This window comes from Ursus americanus, chromosome 5 (assembly GCF_024610735.1).
Source record: "Ursus americanus isolate L20-20 chromosome 5, mUrsAme1.1.p, whole genome shotgun sequence".
Lineage (NCBI taxonomy): Eukaryota > Metazoa > Chordata > Mammalia > Carnivora > Ursidae > Ursus > Ursus americanus.
In genome coordinates this window covers 58561225-58582499 of record NC_142131.1, presented here as the reverse complement: position 1 = coordinate 58582499, position 21275 = coordinate 58561225, and the positions used below count along the sequence as shown (strand labels likewise).

At 48.6% G+C, this 21275-nt stretch overlaps 1 protein-coding gene across 2 annotated transcripts in view; it reads right to left on the bottom strand.

The window, feature by feature from the left end:
* The window catches only part of C5H5orf15 (chromosome 5 C5orf15 homolog), a 103608-nt gene that overhangs the window by 42684 nt on the left and 39649 nt on the right, over positions 1-21275 (bottom strand). Inside the window, exons 2-3 of one of the 2 annotated variants that reach the window (XM_087862281.1) lie at positions 8315-8429; positions 660-2208 (exon numbers count right to left, since the gene is read on the bottom strand). In XM_087862281.1, coding sequence (XP_087718407.1) covers positions 2172-2208; positions 8315-8429 — 152 coding nt within the window. In that variant the 3' untranslated portion in view covers positions 660-2171. Of the gene's footprint in view, positions 1-659; positions 2209-8314; positions 8430-21275 lie in introns of those variants that run through there. The other variant, XM_087862282.1, reaches the window with a different exon arrangement.

The window sequence follows — 21275 nt, the reverse complement described above, 5'->3', positions numbered from 1 at the left end:
TCAGCTTCCCCATCAGTTACACGGTGATCGTGAGGCCCTCTCTCCCTGCGCCGTGCCTAGGAAGGGGCTTTGAAGAAGTGAAAGGCCCCATAAGTATATGCTATTGATGATTGTTCTTTTCATTCAAAGACAAGGGTTTGTGCCCTCCCCGTCCCCTCCACATGGATGTGAGCTCACGGTTAGTACGTATCTCTGAAAGCAACAATCTTTTTCTAATTTATAGGTTTGATAAAGGTTTCCTAAGCACCCACTCTGTGCCAGGCAAGTTCTAGTCACCGGGGACACAGCCTGTCCTCCTGGAACCTACAGTTCAGAGTAGCCAGACGTCCTAAACAACTGTATATGTAAGGAAATGGGGGGTCGGCGCTAATAACGTCTGAAAGCTAAATGGAATGAAGGATTTTCAAACGACGACTAATCACAAAAGAAGGAAGGGGAAGATGAGAACTTTTACCCTATGCCACATCACCCAAGTTGATGGTTGGCTTCGGGAAGAGGAAAGTTCTGCCCCCACTTGAACACTGACTCTGGCCAAAGCTGGTCTCAGCCCAGGTTTGCTTACCTTGGTACAAATAACCAGGGCTTCCCTCCCTGGCCAGCAGTTCCCCTAAAGAGTGAGAAGAAAAAACAGGAGGATAAAAAAAAAAAAAAAAAAAAAAAAAACAGGAGGATCAGGTAATTCTCCCATTCAACTGTGACCCTGAGGTAACTAAGTTTACTTTCTGGCTAAAAGACAAAGAAAGGTAGGGGGTGGGGGCAGCAGAGAGTGATACAGAGTCCCTTGTACTGATAAACACACTTAAAATTCTAGCCAGAAACTTTTTTTTTACAGATTTATTTATTTATTTTAGAGAGAGCATGCGAGAGGTCAGAGGGGCAGAGGGAGAGGGGGAAAGAGTCTGAAGCAGACTCCATGCTGAGAAGAGAGCTCAAGGAGGGGCTCAATCCCACGACCCTGAGATCAGGACCCTGAGATCACAACCTGAACCGAAACCAAGAGTCGGACACAACCAGCTGTGCCACCCAGGTGCCCCTCTAGTCAGAAACCTTTTAAGGTTTCTTTTTACTCTCAGGGATGGACATACAAAGTCCAGTCTCAGTACTGATACCATCACAAACCGAACTCCTCTCCCAGCCCAGTCCTTGGACATCAGCTGTGCACTACAAGCCCAGGTGGGCCGGAACATCTGCAGCGACGGGAGACCCCCAGGAGGGAACAGCAAGGTGGCCAAGAGGGCGAGCTCAGGCGCCATGCTCTAAAAACACTTCCTTCCTCTCTCATGGACACCTTCCCAGCTTCCAGGAATGGGAGTGCCTCAGGCGGCCAGCACCCCCAATTCACCCTCTGTCCTAGAGCTGCCATGACCAATGACCACAAACAGGGTGGCTTAACACAAGAGGAACTCATTCTCTCACTCTTCTGGAGTCTAGACACCCAAAACTGAGGTATTGGCAGGGCGATGCTCAAGCCAAAGTTCCTAGGGGAGGAGCCTTTGTCGCCCCACCCTAGTTTCCAACAATATTCAGCACTCCTTGTTCAGGACTACACCACTCCAACCTCTGTCTCCCTTGTCACATGGACATCTTCTGTGTGTCTTCATGTGGCTGTCTTAGAAGGACACCAGTCTCTGGCTTTAGAGCTCAGCCGAATCCAGTATTACTTCATCTTAACTCTTTCCATCTGCCGATTATTTCCAAATAACATCATATCTGAAGTACCAGGGGTTAGGACTTGAACATACCCTTTGGGAGGGGCACAATTCAACCCACAATACTCCCCATGCACACTGTTTTTTCTTCATCAGCAGCTCAGTCTTTGGCGGAAAGAACATTCTGGAAAGATGGCCCAGGAGCTTTGCAGGATCCTGGGGTTTGGGGAGAGCCCAGGGTGTGGGATGGCCCCTGAGGACTTGCCAGCGCTGCCCGCAGTCTGGATCTCTCTCTCCTCTGAGCACCTGTGGAGGAGGCCGTGGAGGTCTGGGGTGTCCTCGCTTCTGGAAGTAGCTCGGGCGGGGCCTTGGGCTCCCAAAGCTCCTCTGGCCACAGTGACCCCCTCGCCCAGAGGAATGTTTCCAGAGGCTCAGAGCCCAGCAGTGAGTCACAGCAGGTCCCCCACTGGAAAGCGTGACGTTCCTGCTCCAGTGGCATTTTCAAGTTTCCTTCTCACAGCTTCAGATGTGGTAGGTGGAGGTGGACAGCAGCTTTGAGCTAAACGAATGCAGAGGAAGTGTCAGGCGCAACAGTCCTGAATTGGGAGCATTCTGAACACCCACCGGAAAGACGGGGTGTGTGAAACAGCAGAGAAAACGAAGCAGGCGGGGCCGGGTGGGCGCAGGAGCCAGCCTCCCAGAGACCATCTGATCTGCATTCAACCGGAGCCCCTCTCTGCACTACATCGCTGGATAGGGGGGTGCCTTGTTTGTCTTGTTTTTAAGTTCCAGCAATGCCACCTACTCACTCTATGGCCTTGGGCAATTAATCGGCCTCTGTGCCTCAGTTTCCTCATCTGTCAACTGGGGGGTAAGAAAAGTGTCTACCTTCCAAGGTTGTGGGGGAAGGCTAGGAAAGGCTCCCTGAATGGTTTTCCATTCACTCCCCATTTCTGCCTCCTGTCCCTTCTCCCTTCAAAATCTCCAGAGTTCTGTCTAGTTTAGGCATAGCTAGCTTCCAGTTTAGTAAGCTAAAAAAAGGTGGGGTAAAGTGGGATGAAAAGAGGTTAGGAATGCCAGACAAGAGGGATTCCTGCTTGCTACTCCAGCCCCAATAAAGGGAAACCTTTTGACCGCCAACAACAACAACAAAAAAAAAGTTATGGGGAAGGTTTCTGGGAATGGGCATGCGCCTCTGGCTTTAGACCTCTAAGTCAGGAGACCCCTCTTTAATCCCAAGCAGGGGTGTTTGCATGGTGACACTTGACAAATCAGTGGATCAGCAGCATACATAAAGATTCCCGTGCCAGGATATTTACTGCAGCATTACTAATAATGGCAAAAAAAAAAAAAAAAAAAAAAACTGGAAACAACCTAGATAACCCAAAACAGAAGAAGTGGTTATGGGATTACAGATCCACAGAGCGGAGTATCGTGCGACTGTTAAATCAGAGGAAGCAAACAAAACTCTCCCCATGGAATCCCCGTCCTGGGAACTGGACCTACCCACATCTAAATGCGCAGGAAGTACCACTGGGAGGAAAGACACCAAAATGAACAACGCTTTCCTCTGGGTGGTACAGGTCTGCGCAAGGCTGGCTGTCTTTGTGCTCTTCCACATTTTCCAAATTTTCTAAGACCAATTACTTTTTTTAAAATGAGCATGCCACTCCCCAAAGTTGACGAGAAACCTAGCATCTGTTAGGTTTTAGGAAGGTCTCTTTCCCTTCCTAGAGTCATGCAATATTCTTGGGTCCTGTACAGAGCAGAATATTCAGGAAGAGGGGTGCCTGGGGGGCTCAATCGGTTGAGCGACCAACTCTTGGTTTTGGTTCAGGTCAGGATCTCAGGGTCCTCGGATTGAGCCCCACGTCAGGCTCTGTGCTCAGTGTGGAGACTGCTGGGGATTCTCTCCCTCTGCTCCTCCCTCCCCTGCTCATGCTCTCTCTTTCTCTCTTTCTCTCTCAGTCTCTTCCTCTCTCTAAAATAAAAATAAATAAAATCTTTAAAAAAGCAGCCCATGCAATAGAAAAAAAATTTTAAGCAAGAAATAGAATTAAATAAATAAAAACAGAACAGGCTATTCTTTGGACGCCTAGGTGGCTCAGTAAGTTAAGTGTCTGTCTTTGACTCAGGTCATGGTCCCAGGGTCCTGGGATTGAGTCCCACCTTGGGCTCCCTGCTCAGTGGGAAGCCTGCTTCTCCCTCTGCCTGCTGCTCCCCCTGCTTGTGTACGTACTCTCTCTCATTCTCTCTTTCTGACAAATAAACAAATAAAATCTTTTTTTAAAAAGAATATTCAGGCAGGATCCTAACATCTTCGGTCTTCCCTGGTCATTCCAATTTGGCATCAAGGGTGGACTTCTGCTAAACCAACCAGACATTCTCCCTGGGTTCCTGCCAATTCTTAGGGAGCCCCTAGGCCTGGGGCACTGGTCTCTATTGCTTGGGAAGCCTGACAACCAAACCACCAGCCCCTTCCCAGGTTTAGAGAAAGTGCTCCAAGTTTTTCCGTGAGAGTAGAAACTGCATCATGTGTTTTTAAACACAACTGAGGAGGATATAATAGGCACAATGAGCCACTGCAGGGACGATGCTCCAGTGACTCTGGATGGCAAAAGGTCTGCGGATGGCAGGAGAGTCTTAGCGTGCATTCCAGAAAGCAGGGGTGAGTCTTTGCATCTGGCAGAGGGCATGAACGAGCGGGGAAGCCTGCAGTGGGGTGTACAGAGGCTGCTAGAGCGAGGGGCACACTGGGAGGAGCTGATGTGTCAGAGTTGAATGTGGAGACAACAGTCCTGACCATGGACACGTGGAATGTGTGACCCTGGGGCCGCATCCCTCCATCTGGCCGCTGGCCTCCCCAAGGCCATCCTGTGAGACTGGATTGAGAGTTTCAGGTGGGAGAAGCAGAGGGGGTGCAGAGGACACTCCGGGGGCTTCCTGCCTCTCAGGAGCCGGAGGCTGTACCTACCAGGGTCAGCCGCCCTCCTCATGGCTGACCTCCTAGCCTTGGGACCCCTGACCCAAGAACACCCCAACATATGTGCTCTCTGTCAGGCCAGAAAAACGGGGCCATCCTCTACTAGGAATAAGTTTGATGTGGTTTAAACACAGCAGGGGCAGCTTCAAGAAGTACCCACGGGAACATGCCAGCAAGAGGGGAACTTCCATTTGTCTTCCTGGGTGAACTCCCAGGCGACCTCCTGGGCCCAGGCAGCCTCCCATGAGCCCTCCCAGGCTCCCACTGAGCTCCCCGAACACATTGCTCTCTGTTCAGTCTTGGCCTGTGTCCCTCACTGTGCACTCAAGGCAGGAGCTAGAGTTCAGGCCTAATATTACATACAAGACAATCACATCCTCCCATGGGAGCCAGAGGCCACCTCATTCTCTTGATATTATAAAGCCTGCCTCCTGCAAACCCCGGTTGTGTCCCCTGTTCTCACATGCAACCCCCACGTGGCTCTGTGCGGTGTGCTGTGTCCTCCTTCCCCAGGCTTTGTGTCTGTATGACTGAGAAATGGCTGTCCAGGGTCAGATGTTGCGTGTGCAGCCATCACCCTAGGGCGGGAACCCATCCCTCACCAATGGGGTGAATAAGAGGCAATGAAAACACCCTGGATTCTCTCAAGAGGAAGGCTGAGGGCCTGGATAGAGCTATACCCAAGACGGGAGATGCCAAACAACTGTGTGCAGGGCAGGACCGGGCCTGGGGCTCCCCCAGTCAGGGCCCTGGCTCTGAGAAAGGCCTGCTTAGCCAAGCTGCCCAAGGCCAGCAGGTCGGTCTAGGTGACTTCCACTTTCCTAGGCCTTTGGTAAATGAAAGGTCAAAGACACGCCAAGATAGAGCCATAAAACCTCTGGCATGTTTTAAATGTTTACATTTAACAAATAACTGCTTTGAACATTAAAACCTCGCTTGGAATAATTCCTAAGTCTAAATGTGAAGAGGTAATGGTGAATGTGAGTCTTAGGCCAGAGGGCTCCCTGCCCTGGCACCAGACTGGGCCCTGCCTCGCTGGGAGCGGCGCTGGGGCCACATGTGCCTGACTGGGGCCTGTCCCGGTGACCGTGAGGTCAAGGCACCTTTCCCAGGTGTCCGTCTCCCTACCGCCCTCCTCCTCTCCGCCACTGGAGCCCTGTAAGCTGTGGAGATCTCTGGCCGTGGGGGGACCCACTGTTCCCTGCTGGCTAATCGTCTTCTTTGCCCCTGGTAGTTGCTGGTTCATGGGTGGCCCAGGGGTGCCAGATTCCTAGCTCTCTAGCAGACGATCTACCATGTCATCGTGTTGCCAGGGTGGTCAGCAAAGCCTGGCCTCATCCAGAAAGACTCCACGTGTGAGAACTGAAGTCCATCTCTGCGTCTTCCCTGTGGCCTCACCTCTGCATCTCCTGACACACCCTGAAGCTTCACACATTCCCTCCTGAAGCCTGGACAGCCTACACTGCATGGGTGCCCCTCCCCAGGAGGGCTCGCCTCCCCCCTCCCCCCGCCACACACACACACACACACACACATACACAGCCTGCCTTGTAAGGATTGGGTGGTCCCCCTGGCCCCTCCAGACCACTTGGGTGACAGGACACAGTGGCATGAGCCAATGGTGCTTCCACTGTCCCTACTGCCACCCCACCCCCTTGCTGGCCAAGACCTCACCCCGGCACTCCCAGATCTGTGTCCTCAGCACTTGCTGGCTTCAGTGAGCTCCCGCTGGCCCTTCCGTTTACTTCCACGGGACTCAGCTGGTGAGGTGGCCAGATGTGTCCAGGGAGGCAGAGAGAGGTCTATCTGCACGCCATTGGGGTGCGGACGCTTCCGGTTCTAGAGAAGTGTGAACTCCGCTAGATACCCTATCTTCCATTCACTGCACACCCACCGCATGCCACGCCCTGTGCTAGGAGCTGGGGATCCGGGGAGGAGCAAGCCACACACTGCCCTGTCTGCACGGAACTTGCCTCCTCACCAAGGTGGCAAACATTCAGCTGAGAGCACACGGAGTACTTAGCCACTACTGCAATCTGAGCAAATACCCAGGAAAAACATAGCGCCCTGCAAGCATGCACCAGGGGCCCTGCCTTCAGCCAGCACAGGGGTGCAGTGGGCAGTGAAAGAATTTAGGTTGGGACATGGAGGGAGCGAGGAGAGGAGAGGGCTCTGGGCAGGGAGAGCGGTGCTGTGTGGAGCCTGGGCTTGTTGCTCATGAGACCCCCGAAGAAGGCACCTGTGGCCACAGTGTGGGAAGCACAACAGGGAGGGAGGGCTCTGAGAAGAGGCTGGAGCCAGGCGCCCCCACCCCCACCCCCTGCAACCTGAGAAGCAGTCCACTTCCCGGGACTAAACTGCTCAGGTGAATCCTCTGGGCAGGTCCCAGGCCTGACCCCTGGAAGCTGGCTGCTCCCCAAACGGCCCCCACTGTGGCCTCTCATGGTCTCTGAGAAGAAGTCAGTCAGACAGAGAGCCCCAAGGTGTCTCTCCGATCAGATCAGAGGGAACGAGGTAAGCCTGCTCCTCGCGCATTCCCACTCACCCACTCCTTCAGGCCAGTCCTGGGGGAGATGCTCTGGATGTGGGGGGCAGAGGACCTGGGGGCAGGGCTGGCTGGTCACACTTCAGACCCTCTGCCCCTCCCTGCATTGCTGGCACCGCTAGTCACACCCCAGATGGTACTTTCTTACAGTTCTGCCGCTGGGTAATTAAGCTCCCAGGGGTGCTATATTTAAGTTTTGTCAACACGGCTATTTATAAAATGCTGCTTCTCAGGCATGGATGAGAATCTCAGGGGGAGTTGGGGGGTGGGTGCGGCACTCCTCCAGAACGCTAGAGCCTCTAGAGGCCCAGGATGGGGCCGCAGAGGCTGGTGGGAACGTGGACAGTCACCAAGGAGGACGTGGCCCAAGGACACAGGACCAGCATCTTGACTGCAGGGAAACAGGTGCACGTGCTGAGACTGGCCTTCAGTCACACTGTTCTCTGCCTCAAGACCCCTCATCCCCGCCCATCTCCAAGTGTTCAAATCCCACCACCCTTCCGCATTTGGCTCAGATGCCCCCTGCCTCCATCTTCCCTTTCGTTTCTGCCCCCTCCTCCCCTTGATGCTACCACAGCTCTCCGCAGCTGGCTCTGTTCCTGGCTTAAAGAAAGGCCTCTGCTCCACAGAGACAAATAGGCAGCAGCTTTGTTTTTAATGTTTCTCTCACTCCTGCCTGCAAACACACTCTACTGGCTCTCCTTTCCTGTCACTTAGAGCCATCTTGGGCAAATCCATAACTTTTGGGGTCATTTCTCACTGTAAGGATGATCTCACCTTCGAGTGGTAACAAGTCCTATCTAGTCCCATCTTTACACAACAGTGTGAATATACTTAGCAGGACTGAACTGTATACTTAAAAATCATCAAGATGGTAAAATTTTGTGTTATATGCATTTTATCACAATTAAAAACAATTTTTTAAACCTTTACTCTCACAACCACTTTTAGCCTTTTCGTATCCCAAGCTCAGGCCTATGTCCCCAGCTGAGGGACCAGCAGTCGAGGCATGTTGTATCACTACACAAGGAGGAAGTAGTTGTATTAGAATTCTCCAGAGAAGCCGAACCAATAGAAGATACAGATATAGATTACATAGAGAGAGAGAGAGCGGTTTATGATAAGGAATTGGCTTACATGAGTATGGAGTCTGGCAAATCCAAAATCCGTAGAACCGATGTCCCAGTTCGAAGGTCATCAGGCAGGAGAATTCTCTTACTCACAGGAAGTCCGGGCTTTGTTCCAATCAGTCCTGCAATGGATTGGATGAGGCCCATCGACATTAGAGAGGGCATTCTGCTTTACTCAGTCTACCGATTCAAATGTCCCTCCTACCTAAACATACCCTCACGGAAACCCAGAATAATGCTTGACCCGAGATCTGGACACCCATGGCCCAGCTGAGTGGACACATGAACTTCACCACCCCTGTGTAAACAGCAAAGACAGCCAGAGCAAGTCAGGAGGCCCAGGTTCCACCCTGCCTCCTGCCCTCACTCTCGGCTGGCCTCTCCGGACCTCAGCTCCCACATCTCACGAGGCAAGACGAGGCCTATGAACAGCTCCGTCAGCTGTAAAGTGCTCTCTCTAGCCACAGGCTGCAGTGGTGGTGGTGGTGGTAATCGCATTAGCTGCCCTTGGTAAATGAATGGACGGTTGCCACACACAGCTGTAGTGGAGGTGGGGGTGGGATCTTTGCTGGATACCTTCCTGGCCTGTTGATTTCCAGAGGGGATTTATGGGCCCTGGTAGTCATTATTTCAGGGTGACTTATCAAAAAAAAAGAAAAGTGCCTGCGGCCTCATCATAAGCACTTATTCCACAGGAAAGTTGTTTGCAAAACACAACAGACATCAATAATGATGTTCACGGAGTTGTAAATCTTCTAAGCCTGCCTTTCCTTCCTGGGGACTAACACACTTGATTTGGTTCTCCAGGAGCTCAGAAGTTTCCAAATAGATAACAGAATCCCAAAGTCCATTAAGCAAGGTAATTTACAACAGTGGCAGGCCAAATTCAGGGAAAGACATTAGAGCATTTTCCCATTTGGCTGGCAGGAAAGACATTATTCTAAGCACACACACAACAAACGCTGTTAGGTGACAATGAGGACATCGGCGAGCTCCCTTAATGAGTTTATTCATCCCCTTAACCATGGAACACGTTAATTTTGAGTAAAAGTTGTACCACCGGATAAGATTCTCAAAGTCCTGATGTGGACACACGGGACATCATTTCTGGCCCATGAAACAGGCATCACTGGACATTGTAACAAGGCGAAGAGGGGGGAAATGTCAACTTCCTTTAGAGCCCTGCCTCAGACCTCAAGCTCTGGCTTGTCAAAAGTATAAGGTGAAGAAGTAACTCCAAACTCTATACTGCAGAAGCATCCGGATGCCTCGCAGAGTGCTGTGGGAGAGGAAAGAAACACAAATTGCTATTTGTGAAATTGCCACATTTTCCTCATTTTTCATGTTTCAAATGACAACCAGAAGTTTGGTTTCCTTCTCTGCTGCTTTGTCCTGGGGGTGCTGTCACCCCACATGCCTTTCAAGGTCAAGAAAGGAGACTTCCACTGAGAGAAAAAGAAAAAGTTCCATAAGCTCTCCTGTGGCCCAACTATGGAGCAACCCAAAGAGACAGAATAGAAACTAATTTGTAATGGAGTACTTATTGAGCTCCTATGGTATACCTTTGTCACAAAGGACAGAAAACCAACTTGAACTGACTTAAGTATAACAATGAATTTATTGGTTATTGGGATCCATCCTCCCAACCAGTACAGTAAACTCTTTCTTCACCTGTTGGCTCAGTGTCATGAGAAGCCCAAAGTGGCCAGGTGGCAGTCCCAGCTTCCAGTTCCACGGTGTCGTCGTTTTATTTCCTGGTGGAAGCATTCCTCCCTTGGAAATCAAGCTGAGCTCAAAGTTGCAGGGCCATGAGGCAAAAATCATTTCAGTGGATTATTGGGTAGAGTAGTGAAAGGCGCTGCTCCCACCTTCACTCTCTGAATTCCCAGATCCCTGTCTTCTGGCACCAGGATCGGTCCTTGATTCAAACTGCATATTGCACCCAATAAGATCGACTCCCGTTCTTTCAGGATGTTGTCTCCCAATTGGTGCCGTACATGAATATTCAAAAGGCCATTCCACTGTCACATTGGGTTGAATCATTGAAATTGCCAATTTTATAAGTCAAAAACAATTGAACAGTGGCAATTTCCCATGCTTCGACCTATTATCAGGCCAGCTACTTCGGGACAATGGGGCACATGATAAGACCAGTGAATTCCATGGGCATGTACCCATTGCGTGCTTCTTATACAGTGAAATGAGTTCCTTACTGGGAAGCAATGTCAGAGGAGTACCTTAATGCGAATGAGGCATTCCAGAATCCATGAATGGTGGTGCTGACAGAAGGCAGGGAAGGCAAGTCCATTTGCAGAATACATGTCTGTTCCAGAGAGAACCAATCGCTGTTCCCACCATGATGGAAGGAGTCAAATATTCCAAGGACTGATGCCTTAGCAGGGGCTCAGCATTGGTCTCTGTTGCAGGCAGTTTAAGCCATTAGCAGCAGTGGTGATAACCAGATCAGCCTTGGAGAAGTCCAGGTTTGGAGTCCATATGTAGTCTCCATTCCTGCCACTGTAGGCTCTTTTCCATGGGCCCATTGAGCAAACACTGGGACCACTGGGGAAAGAGGTTGACTACCTCTACAGAACGTGTCACCATGTCCACCTGATTACTGAAAGCCTCCTCACAGTAGGTGCAATTTGGTAAGCATTCACAAGACACAAAAATCTTCATGCGCTCTGCCCTTCCTGAGAGATCTATGCATTTACCTCTTATCCAAACTGCCACCAATTTCTGATCCTGTTCTTTCCAAGTCCCTGATCACCCTGCCAAATGATTAGCCATTGCCCATGAATTAGAGTAAATTCACACTTCTGGCCACCTGTGAGTCCAGAAAAAGTGGGCCCCCATGGGTTGTTCTTAAGTTCTGACCTCCTAGAGGATTTCTCTTCAACACTCTCTTTCAGAAATATTCCTTATTCGTTTCTGCTGTAGCAATCCTCTTCTAGAATGTGCCAGCATAGCCTCCAGAGCCCTCTGTAAACTGAGCCTGATTTTTTTTTCCTTCCGTCAACAGTAAGTTCTAAGAAACTTACCATTTGGCCAGAAGTGTGGATTGAGGAAAAGGAGGGAATGCAGTAACAGTGGTACTCGTGTCTCACTTATTCATGCAACTTACTTGTACTCTCTAATTCTTTGGAGGGAGAACCCTGACTTGAGGGATTGCTGCTGTGCAAGCCCCCCCAGGGGTAAGGAAGCCACATAATTCCCAACACATGATGAGTCGCTCAGGTGGCCCATTCTGGAGGCTAGTCTATCTAGGAAGCCAGGAACTGTTTCTCAAGTGGAGAATAGTTATTTGCATAAAAAAGCATAGCTTTGGGGGCACCTGGGTGGCTCAGTCAGTTAAGCATCTGACTCTTGATCTTAGCTCAGGTTTTGATCTCAGGGTCATGAGTTTGAGCCCCACATTGGGCTCCACCCTGCGTGTGGAGCCTACTTAAAAAAAAAAAAAAAAAGCACAGCTTTTCTTCAAAACCCTGATTCTCCCACTGGGGCTTAGTAGAGTCTCCACACAGTGTCTTTATTTACCATCGATAACCTCGAGTATCCTTTGACCTGCTGAGTCTTAAAGCTCCGTGTCAGAGCATCTTGTACTGCCGCCTGCACCTCCTGCAGAGTCCTCTTTGGGCTCAAGGCAAAACTTCAAGCCTTATAAATTAATACATAGGTCAGAGCAGCATCCTAAAATGTAGTACATGTTGCTTCCAAAATCAAAAAAGGCCCCAAAGCATTCCGCCTCTTTGAAGGTAAGGGATGCAAGATGGAGCAACTTTTCTTTCACTTTGGAAGGAATATCCCCATATTCTCCAAACCACTAGACTCCAAAACACTTCAGAGAACTTTCATGGGTTTAGTCTCTCATCCTCTGGCTTGTATGTGTCTCTAAGCCTTCTAAGATGCGACTTCCTGCTTATTGGTCCAGTCAGCAGGCTCTCATCAATGCAGCGGGTCCGTGCGATGTTCTGTGGCCCGTGAAGACCATCGAGATCCTTACAGCCTGTAGCACGTCTGAGACAACACCACCAAGGACCCCCGTCAACAGAGTATCTGACGCATAAAAGCACAACTATTTGTCAGTTTGAAAACTTGCATATCAGGTGCCGGGAGTTGTGTTGACTTGTGCCGATAAAGTTACGACAACTAGAAAAGTAGCTATATTTAGAATCACCAACTCATTTAGGTCCGTGATGACCCATAGTAAGTTTCTAAGACCTACCATCTTTCTGCACAGGCCAAATAGATGAGCTAAGTGGGTATGTGATGGAAACCACTACCTCTACACCTTTCAAGACCTTTCCACACTAATCTCTGACATCCTCCCCCTACCCCCCACCCCTGTCAAGAATGCAGCATTGTTTTTGGCTTACTATCCTTGCAGGAAGGGCAGAGTTCATAATAGTTCTCACTTCACAAGTCAGGGAGCTAATGTGATGATTCTGCCATTTGCACAGTGTGTCTATGCCCATTATACATTGAGAAACTAAGGAAATATCAGAGTTAGGTCATGGACCCAATGTGAAATGAAGTTTGTTCAAAACTCCATTTATCACCTGACCACCATTAACCTTTCCTTTGGTAGACTACAGTGGCATTTGGAGTCCCCGGGAATTAGTAAAAAGTAAGATTCAGTGTCAAGTAGCCCCAAAAAGGACTATACAGTTCCTTCGTCTACATTCACCCTAGTAAATGGTGGTGGACCCACGGGGGAAGGACCATGTTTACAGTATACATTTAAATATGTACGGCATTGTTGCGGATTGTTCCTCAGTAGGACCAAGAACCCCCTTCAACCATGTGGTTTCTGGTAATGTGAACTGGCTTAGGTCTGGGAAACTGCGTGAGAGACCATGGCTCTCCCTTGTGGGGATGGAAGCTTGGCTTCTGGCCACTGGATCTAGGCCGTACTATAATTACCGAGCCCCATGTGGCTCCACCTCAGGTGGGTGTAAGCAGCTGGGGTGGAGAGAGAGCTGAAGTTTGTCTCCTGCTCCTCAGCCAGCCCCCTCTCAGCCTCTTCCCCAGCTCTTGGCTCAGCGACTTTCTCCCTGAAAGACCTTCCAGTAAAACTCTCCATGTTTCAGGTTCCACCTTATATAATGGAGGCATTATATATAGATTATATGTACATAATGTATTATATATTATATAGACATTATATATACACGTGACATATATATAATATTATATATAGTATATGTAATATACTATATATACTATACATATAGCAGGTACATCCTAGGGTTCCCATGAAAAGTAGAGTGGGTAATCCATGTAAAGCAGGTAGCTAGTGTTAAAGTGCTCAGAACTGCCAGACATCATCATCATCATTACTGCTTCTGTTGTTTATTATTATTATTATCATTATTATTTTAAACCAGAGTATACAAATGGCCCCAATCCATCTACCAGGTCAGGAATCAGGGCACATGTCCTCCTCAGCTGCAACTCGGGCAGTGAAAGGCAAATCTCTCAAAATGGACTTGGGCTGAGCATACACACAGACACACGGCTTCCTCAAACTTGAGAACTTTGTACAGGGAAGGCCAGTTTGGGGTGAGGCCTGGTGGTGGGGAGCAAAGGCCCAGAAAGTGGGCATTGCCTTGGCCGTGCAGACAGTTGACAGCTGGCACACTCTCTGACTGCTCTCTTCCTGCTGGCTACCAGTAGGCGGATAGCTGGCATGGCCGGGGTGGGGGTGGAGGGGGGAGTTAGCAGTCTGATAGCATTTTCTTTTCACAGGGGCCTAGAGAATAGAAGTGGAATTTGGAGAAGCTACAAAGATAACTTGGGGCCGCTTTGAACATCATAACCAAAAGCATTTCTGCATCCCAGAGATGGGGCAGCCCCATCAATCCATAAGTCCTTCAGAGCTACAGCCTCAGATGTGGGCTGTGTGGAGGGACCCAGTATCTGAAGCCTCACAGAAGTCGACCAGGGAGATCTCCTAGCCCATCCTTCCTGGGCACAGACACCGAAAACTCTTCCTCAAGTAAAAAGTCAGTCTTCAGAATCCTGAGCTGTTGTCAGAAATGTCTCTGGAGTCATTACTGGGAAGCTCTTGCTTGTTCCCCAAAGCCAAAGACTACAGAGAGAGCTGGGTCAACAGAAACTGCCGAGAGTGAGAGCAGCTCATGCCTCCCCTTCTTACCTTGGCCCTCCGTGAGCAAGAGAGGTCAGAGCTGACCCAGCCACATCCCACAGTCGTCTCACCCCTTCCCATCTGGGAATGATACCATGGTTACAACTGGCTCCCAGGCTATGGAGAAGACAGGACTTTGTCACAGGGCTTCTGCCTAAGAAGCTCTAGACAGCCTAGGGATTTACCTACTGAAGCAACTATCCCAAATGGCCAACTAGTCTTTCAACTGCGGTGCCATCCACTAAAGTATATAACATATCTGGGCATCGGTGCACCCCCGATCTCTAATTCCTACCAAGTGGCTATCTGGTCTGGGAATCATCTGTGTATCTCCAAGGAAGCAAGGGGTCAAGGACCTGCCATGGAATCAGCATTACCTGCTGAGGCCAAAGCTGTTTCTCCAAGCTCATGCCCTTTGCCCTCCATGGAATCAGTGGAAACTGGAGATAGAACACAGAATGACTTGAGGTTAAGACTGACAGACCCCAAGTGCCCCAGCCAGGGAGACAGGTGGAAATGATAGCTGTGCATCACTTCGCCCTGTTGTCTGAGGGAGCCTTGGACCCCCTGCCAGAGTCAGAAGCATTCTTCCAGCACCAGCAGAAGCTCTGAAGTTTAACTTTTCCTAAGAACCGGGGGAGAGCCTCCTTTATAGTGTGGTCACACTACCCCCTGCTGGACAGAAGGCAGCATGACAATGAGCCCTTGGCCAGCACTTGCAGAAGTTTGCCAAGAGCCTACAGTGGGCAAGACACCAGGTACACAGCAAGCACTCACTAAATGTTACTGTTATCATCACTGTCCTTTAGTTGCTGTCGTTGTTGCCCCTGTTACACAGAGAGCACCTGCAGGTCATGTGAGCTGACAGGGGTCACGGAAGAAGAGGTCTAACGGAACCCTAGGTGAGAGGGACTTAAGAGAAGCCAAAAGGGGGTGATGGCCAGAGCAGAGCTGGGACGCATCGGGAGAGGCAGAAAGACGCCCTCTGCTTCCTGACTCTGCCTCCAGCTGTCTCTCAGAGAAAGGATAGCTTCTTCAAGTGTGATCCCTGCGCACAGGGCCCATCTTCAAAGTTAGAGGGGCAGAAGACGCCCAGAGCCCCAGTTACCTACAAAAGCACCTCTCACTTTCACAGAAGGCCTGGCCCTGCCGCCCCAGAAAAAGCACCTACGGGGACCGAGTCTTCTCAGCCCAGGTTCCGCTAACAGACTACGCAAACGCACCCCATCCCCACACTGCAAACATTTGCTGAGCCGACCCAGCTTAATGTAAGCTTGTAGCCAACCAAAACCTCAAGTGAGCTAACATGACCTTGCTGTTTTCATTTTCATCAAGATAAGAAAATGCCAAGATAAGTAATTGTCAGAGTTAATAATTTAACAATGCAATAGACCTTGTAATTAAAAACAAGCTGAAGGAGGCCACAAAGTGATTGTAATAATGTTTCAAGGGCCAATTACATGAAAGCCTCCTCTCACTATGCCAGGAGAGCCAGAAGGGAGGAATCAGACTCATTAGGGCTTAGAGTGGTTTATGCATCATGAAAACCCTTTCCTCAATGTGTGGCCTATCAGAATGCTTTGGATAGAGAGTTAAGATGGCGGAGGAGTAGGGGACCCCTTTTTCAGCCAGTCCCCTGAGTCGAGCTGGATAGGTACCAGACCAGCCTAAATAACCACGGAATCAGCCTGAGACGCAGGATGATGCATCTGGATCTCTACAAATGAACATCTCCAGCGCTGAGTATTGAGGTACGAAGAGGGGAGCTGTAAACCGTGCACGGATATCGGAAGATAAACGGAAGGGGGAGGGAGCCGCCGCGTTTGGGCTCCGGGAAGCGGCAGCCACCTGCACGGGGGAGCGGGCGGACTCACAGAGGGCACCCGCGAGAGAGCGGACTGAGACCGGTGAGCCGTAAACGCGTGCCACCAGGCATCTCCCGGAACACCGGAATCCCGGTGTGCTCACGGGATCCAGACTGAGACCGGGAACTCCCGGAGCACGCACAGGGCGGCTGGCGGCTGGCGGGCCACCTGCACGGGGGAGCGGGCGGACTCGCGGTCGGCACCCGCGAAACAGCAGACTGAGACCCTGAACCGGGTGCGCGCAACACCAGGCTTCTCACGAAACTCCGGAATCGAGGTGTGCTCACCGGGCATAGACTGAGACCGGGAGACCCGGGAGCGCGCGGGGCGGCCGGTGGCTGGCGGCATTAGAAACACAAAGGACAGAGACTCGCCGGCCCTGGAAGTGAGGGCAGGGACGCCGGGTGTGGGGCGCACATCCCGGGACGCTGCAGGGTTGAGCAGCACCAACAGTAATAGAGTTAAAGTGGCCAGAACATCAGTGGAGAACGGGCCGCAATCCCTCTGTTCTGCGACAATGCAGCCTCTGCTGCTCTGACCCTCAGAAGAGGCATAGCCGCCGCCAGGGAAAGCCGCCAGAGAACAAAAGCCTGGAAATACCGGCTCAGAGAGTGCCCATCCCCATCCCCCCTCGCAGGGGACACGGAGACTCTAACCAAACAGGGTTGCCTGAGTATCGGTGCGGCAGGCCCCTCCCCCAGAACACAGAAGGCAGGCTGAAAAATCAAGAAGCCCACAACCGGAGGCGCCTGGGTGGCGCCGGCATTGAGCGCCTGTCTTCGGCTTAGGGCGTGATCCCAGCGTTCCGGAAAGGAGTCCCTCATCGGGCTCCTCCGCTGGGAGCCTGCTTCTTCCTCTCTCACTCCCCTGCTTCTGTTTCGTTCTTGCTGACTGTCTGTCTCCCTCTCTCAGATAAGTAAATAAATAAAATCTTTAAAGAAGAAGCCCACATCTCTAAGATCCCTATAAAACAAGGGGCACGGCCTGGGACCCAGTCAATAATTTTGGGCTCTGGAAACCCCGCAACCTCTCTTCATCAGAATGACAAGAAGGAGAAGCCCCCCCCAGCAAAGAAAAGACAGTGAGTCAGTGGCCTCTGCCACAGAAGTAACGGATATGGATGTAACCAAATTATCAGAAATGGAATTCAGAGTAACAATGGTCAAGATAATGAGTAGACTTGAAAAAAGTATTCAGGAAAATATTACTGAGAATATAGAATCCCTAAGGGCGGAAATGAGAGCGAATTTGACAGAAATTAAAAATTCTATGAGCCAAATGCAGGCAAAACTAGAGGCTCTGACGGCCAGGGTCACGGAAGCGGAGGAAAGGGTTAGTGAATTGGAGGATGGGTTAATAGAGGAAAAAATAAAAATAGAAGATGGTCTTAAAAAAATCCACGCCCACGAATGTTGGCTACGGGAGATTACTGACTCAACGAAACGATCCAATGTTAGAATCATCGGCATCCCCGAGGGGGTGGAGAAAAACAGAGGTCTAGAAGAGATATTTGAACAAATTGTAGCTGAAAACTTCCCTAATCTAGCAAGGGAAACAAAAATTCGTGTCCAAGAGGCAGAGAGGACCCCTCCCAAGCTCAACCATGACAGACCTACACCACGTCACGTCATAGTGCAATTCGCAAATATGAGATCCAAGGATACAGTATTGAAAGCGGCCAGGGCAAAGAAATTTCTCACGTACCAAGGCAAAGGCATCAGAATTACATCAGACCTGTCTACACAGACCTGGAATGAGAGAAAGGGTTGGGGGAGCATTTTTAAAGCTCTTTCAGAGAAAAACATGCAGCCAAGGATCCTTTATCCAGCAAGGCTGTCATTCAGAATTGATGGAGAAATAAAGACATTTCAGAATCGACAGTCACTAGCCAATTTCGTAACCACGAAACCAGCCCTACAGGAGGTATTACGGGGGGTTCTATAAAAGTAAAAAGGCCCCAAGAGTGATACAAAACAGAAAGTCACAGCCAATACAAACAAAGACTTTACTGACAACATGGCAGAATTAAAAGCATATCTCTCAGTACTCAGCCTGAACATTAATGGTTTAAATTCTTGCTTCAAACGCCACAGGGTTGCAGATTGGATAAAAAGAAATGACCCATCCATTTGCTGTCTACAAGAGACTCATTTCAAACCCAAAGATGCATTCAGACTGAGAGTAAGGGGATGGAGTACCATCTTTCACGCAAATGGACCTCAAAAGAAAGCTGGGGTAGCAATTCTCATATCAGATAAATTGGATTTTAAACTACAGACTATAGTTAGAGATGCAGAAGGGCACTATATTATTCTTAAAGGAAGTATTCAACAAGTGGATATGACAATTATAAATATATATGCCCCCAACAGGGGAGCAGCAAGATACACAAGCCAACTCTTAACCAGAATAAAGAGACATATAGATAAAAATACATTAATAGTAGGGGACCTCAACACTCCACTCTCAGAAATAGACAGAACACCCTGGCAAAAACTAAGCAAAGAATCAAAGGCTTTGAATGCCATACTCGACGAGTTGGACCTCTTAGATATATATAGAACACTACACCCCAGAACCAAAGAATACTCATTCTATTCTAATGCCCATGGAACATTTTCAAGAATAGACCATGTTCTGGGACACAAAACAGGTCTCAGCCGATACCAAAAGATTGAAATTATCCCCTGCATATTCTCAGACCACAACGCTCTGAAATTGGAACTCAACCACTAGGAAAAATTTGGAAGAAACTCAAACACTTGGAGACTAAGAACCATCCTGCTCAGGAATGACTCGATAAACCAGGAAATCAAAAATCAATTAAACAATTTATGGAGACCAATGAGAATGAAAATACAACAGTCCAAAACCTATGGGATACTGCAAAGGCAGTCCTAAGGGGGAAATACATAGCCATCCAAGCCTCACTCAAAAGAATAGAAAAATCTAAAATGCAGTTTTTATATTCTCACCTCAAGAAGCTGGAACAGCAACAGAGGGACAGGCCTAATCCACGCACAAGGAAGCAGTTGACCAAAATTAAAGCTGAAATCAATCAAGCAGAAACCAGAAGTACAGTAGAGCAGATCAACAGGACTAGAAGCTGGTTCTTGGAGAGAATCAATAAAATTGACAGACCACTGGCAACACTTATCCAAAAGAAAAGAGAAAGGACCCAGATTATTAAAATTATGAATGAAAAAGGAGAGGTCACGACGAACACCATTGAAATTGGAAGGATTATTAGAAATTTTTATCAACAGCTATATGCCAATAAACTAAGCAATCTGGAAGAGATGGAATCCTTCCTGGAAACCTATAAACTACCAAGATTGAAAAAGGAAGAAATTGATTTCTTAAACAGGCCAATTAATTATGAAGAAATTGAGTCAGTGATAAACAACCTTCCAAATAACAAAACTCCAGGCCCGGACGGTTTTCCTGGGGAATTCTACCAAACATTCAAAGAAGAAATAATACCTATTCTCCTAAAGCTATTTCAAAAAATAGAAACAGAAGGAAAGCTACCAAACTCATTCTATGAGGCCAATATTACCTTGATCCCCAAACCAGGCAAAGACCCCCTCAAAAAGGAGAATTACAGACCGATTTCCCTAATGAATATGGACGCCAAAATCCTCAACAAGATACTTGCTAATAGAATCCAACAGTTCATTAAAAGGATTATCCACCACGATCAAGTGGGATTCATACCTGGGATGCAAGCGTGGTTCAATATTCGCAAATCAATCAGCGTGATACATCATATCAACAAGAAAAGACTCAAGAACTATATGATCCTCTCAATCGATGCCGAAAAAGCATTTGACAAAATACAGCATCCTTTCCTGATTAAAACCCTTCAGAGTGTAGGAATAGAGGGTACATTTCTCAATCTCATAAAAGCCATCTATGAAAAGCCTACTGCAAATATTATTCTCAATGGGGAAAAGCTGGAAGCCTTTCCCTTAAGATCAGGAACACGACAAGGATGCCCACTCTCGCCACTATTATTCAACATAGTACTAGAAGTCCTTGCAACAGCAATCAGACAACAAAAAGGGATCAAAGGTATTCAAATCGGCAAAGAAGAAGTCAAAATGTCTCTCTTCGCAGACGACATGATACTCTATATGGAAAACCCAAAAGGAGCCACTCCCAAACTATTAGAAGTTATAGAGCAATTCAGTAACGTGGCGGGATACAAAATCAATGCTCAGAAATCAGTTGCATTTCTGTACACGAATAACGAGAACGAAGAAAGAGAAATCAGGGAATCCATCCCATTTACAATAGCACCAAAAACCATACGTTACCTTGGAATTAACTTAACCAGAGACATAAAGGACCTTTATTCTAGAAACTATAAATCACTCTTAAAAGACATTGAGGAAGACATAAAAAGATGGAAAGATATTCCATGCTCATGGATCGGAAGAATTAACATAGTTAAAATGTCCATGCTACCCAGAGCAATCTACACTTTCAATGCTATCCCGATCAAAATACCGAAAACGTTTTTCAAAGAACTGGAACAAATAGTCCTTAAATTTGTATGGAACCAGAAAAGACCCCGAATCTCCAAGGAACTGTTGAAAAGGAAAAACAAAGCTGGGGGCATCACAATGCCGGATTTCGAGCTGTACTACAAAGCTGTGATCACAAAGACAGCATGGTACTGGCACAAAAACAGACACATAGACCAATGGAACAGAATAGAGAGCCCAGAAATGGACCCTCAGCTCTTTGGGCAACTAATATTTGATAAAGCAGGAAAAAACATCCGGTGGGAAAAAGACAGTCTCTTCAATAAATGGTGCTGGGAAAATTGGACAGCTACATGCAAAAGAATGAAACTTGACCACTATCTCACACCATACACAAAAATAAACTCCAAATGGATGAAAGACCTCGATGTGAGACAGGAATCCATCAAAATTCTAGAGGAGAAC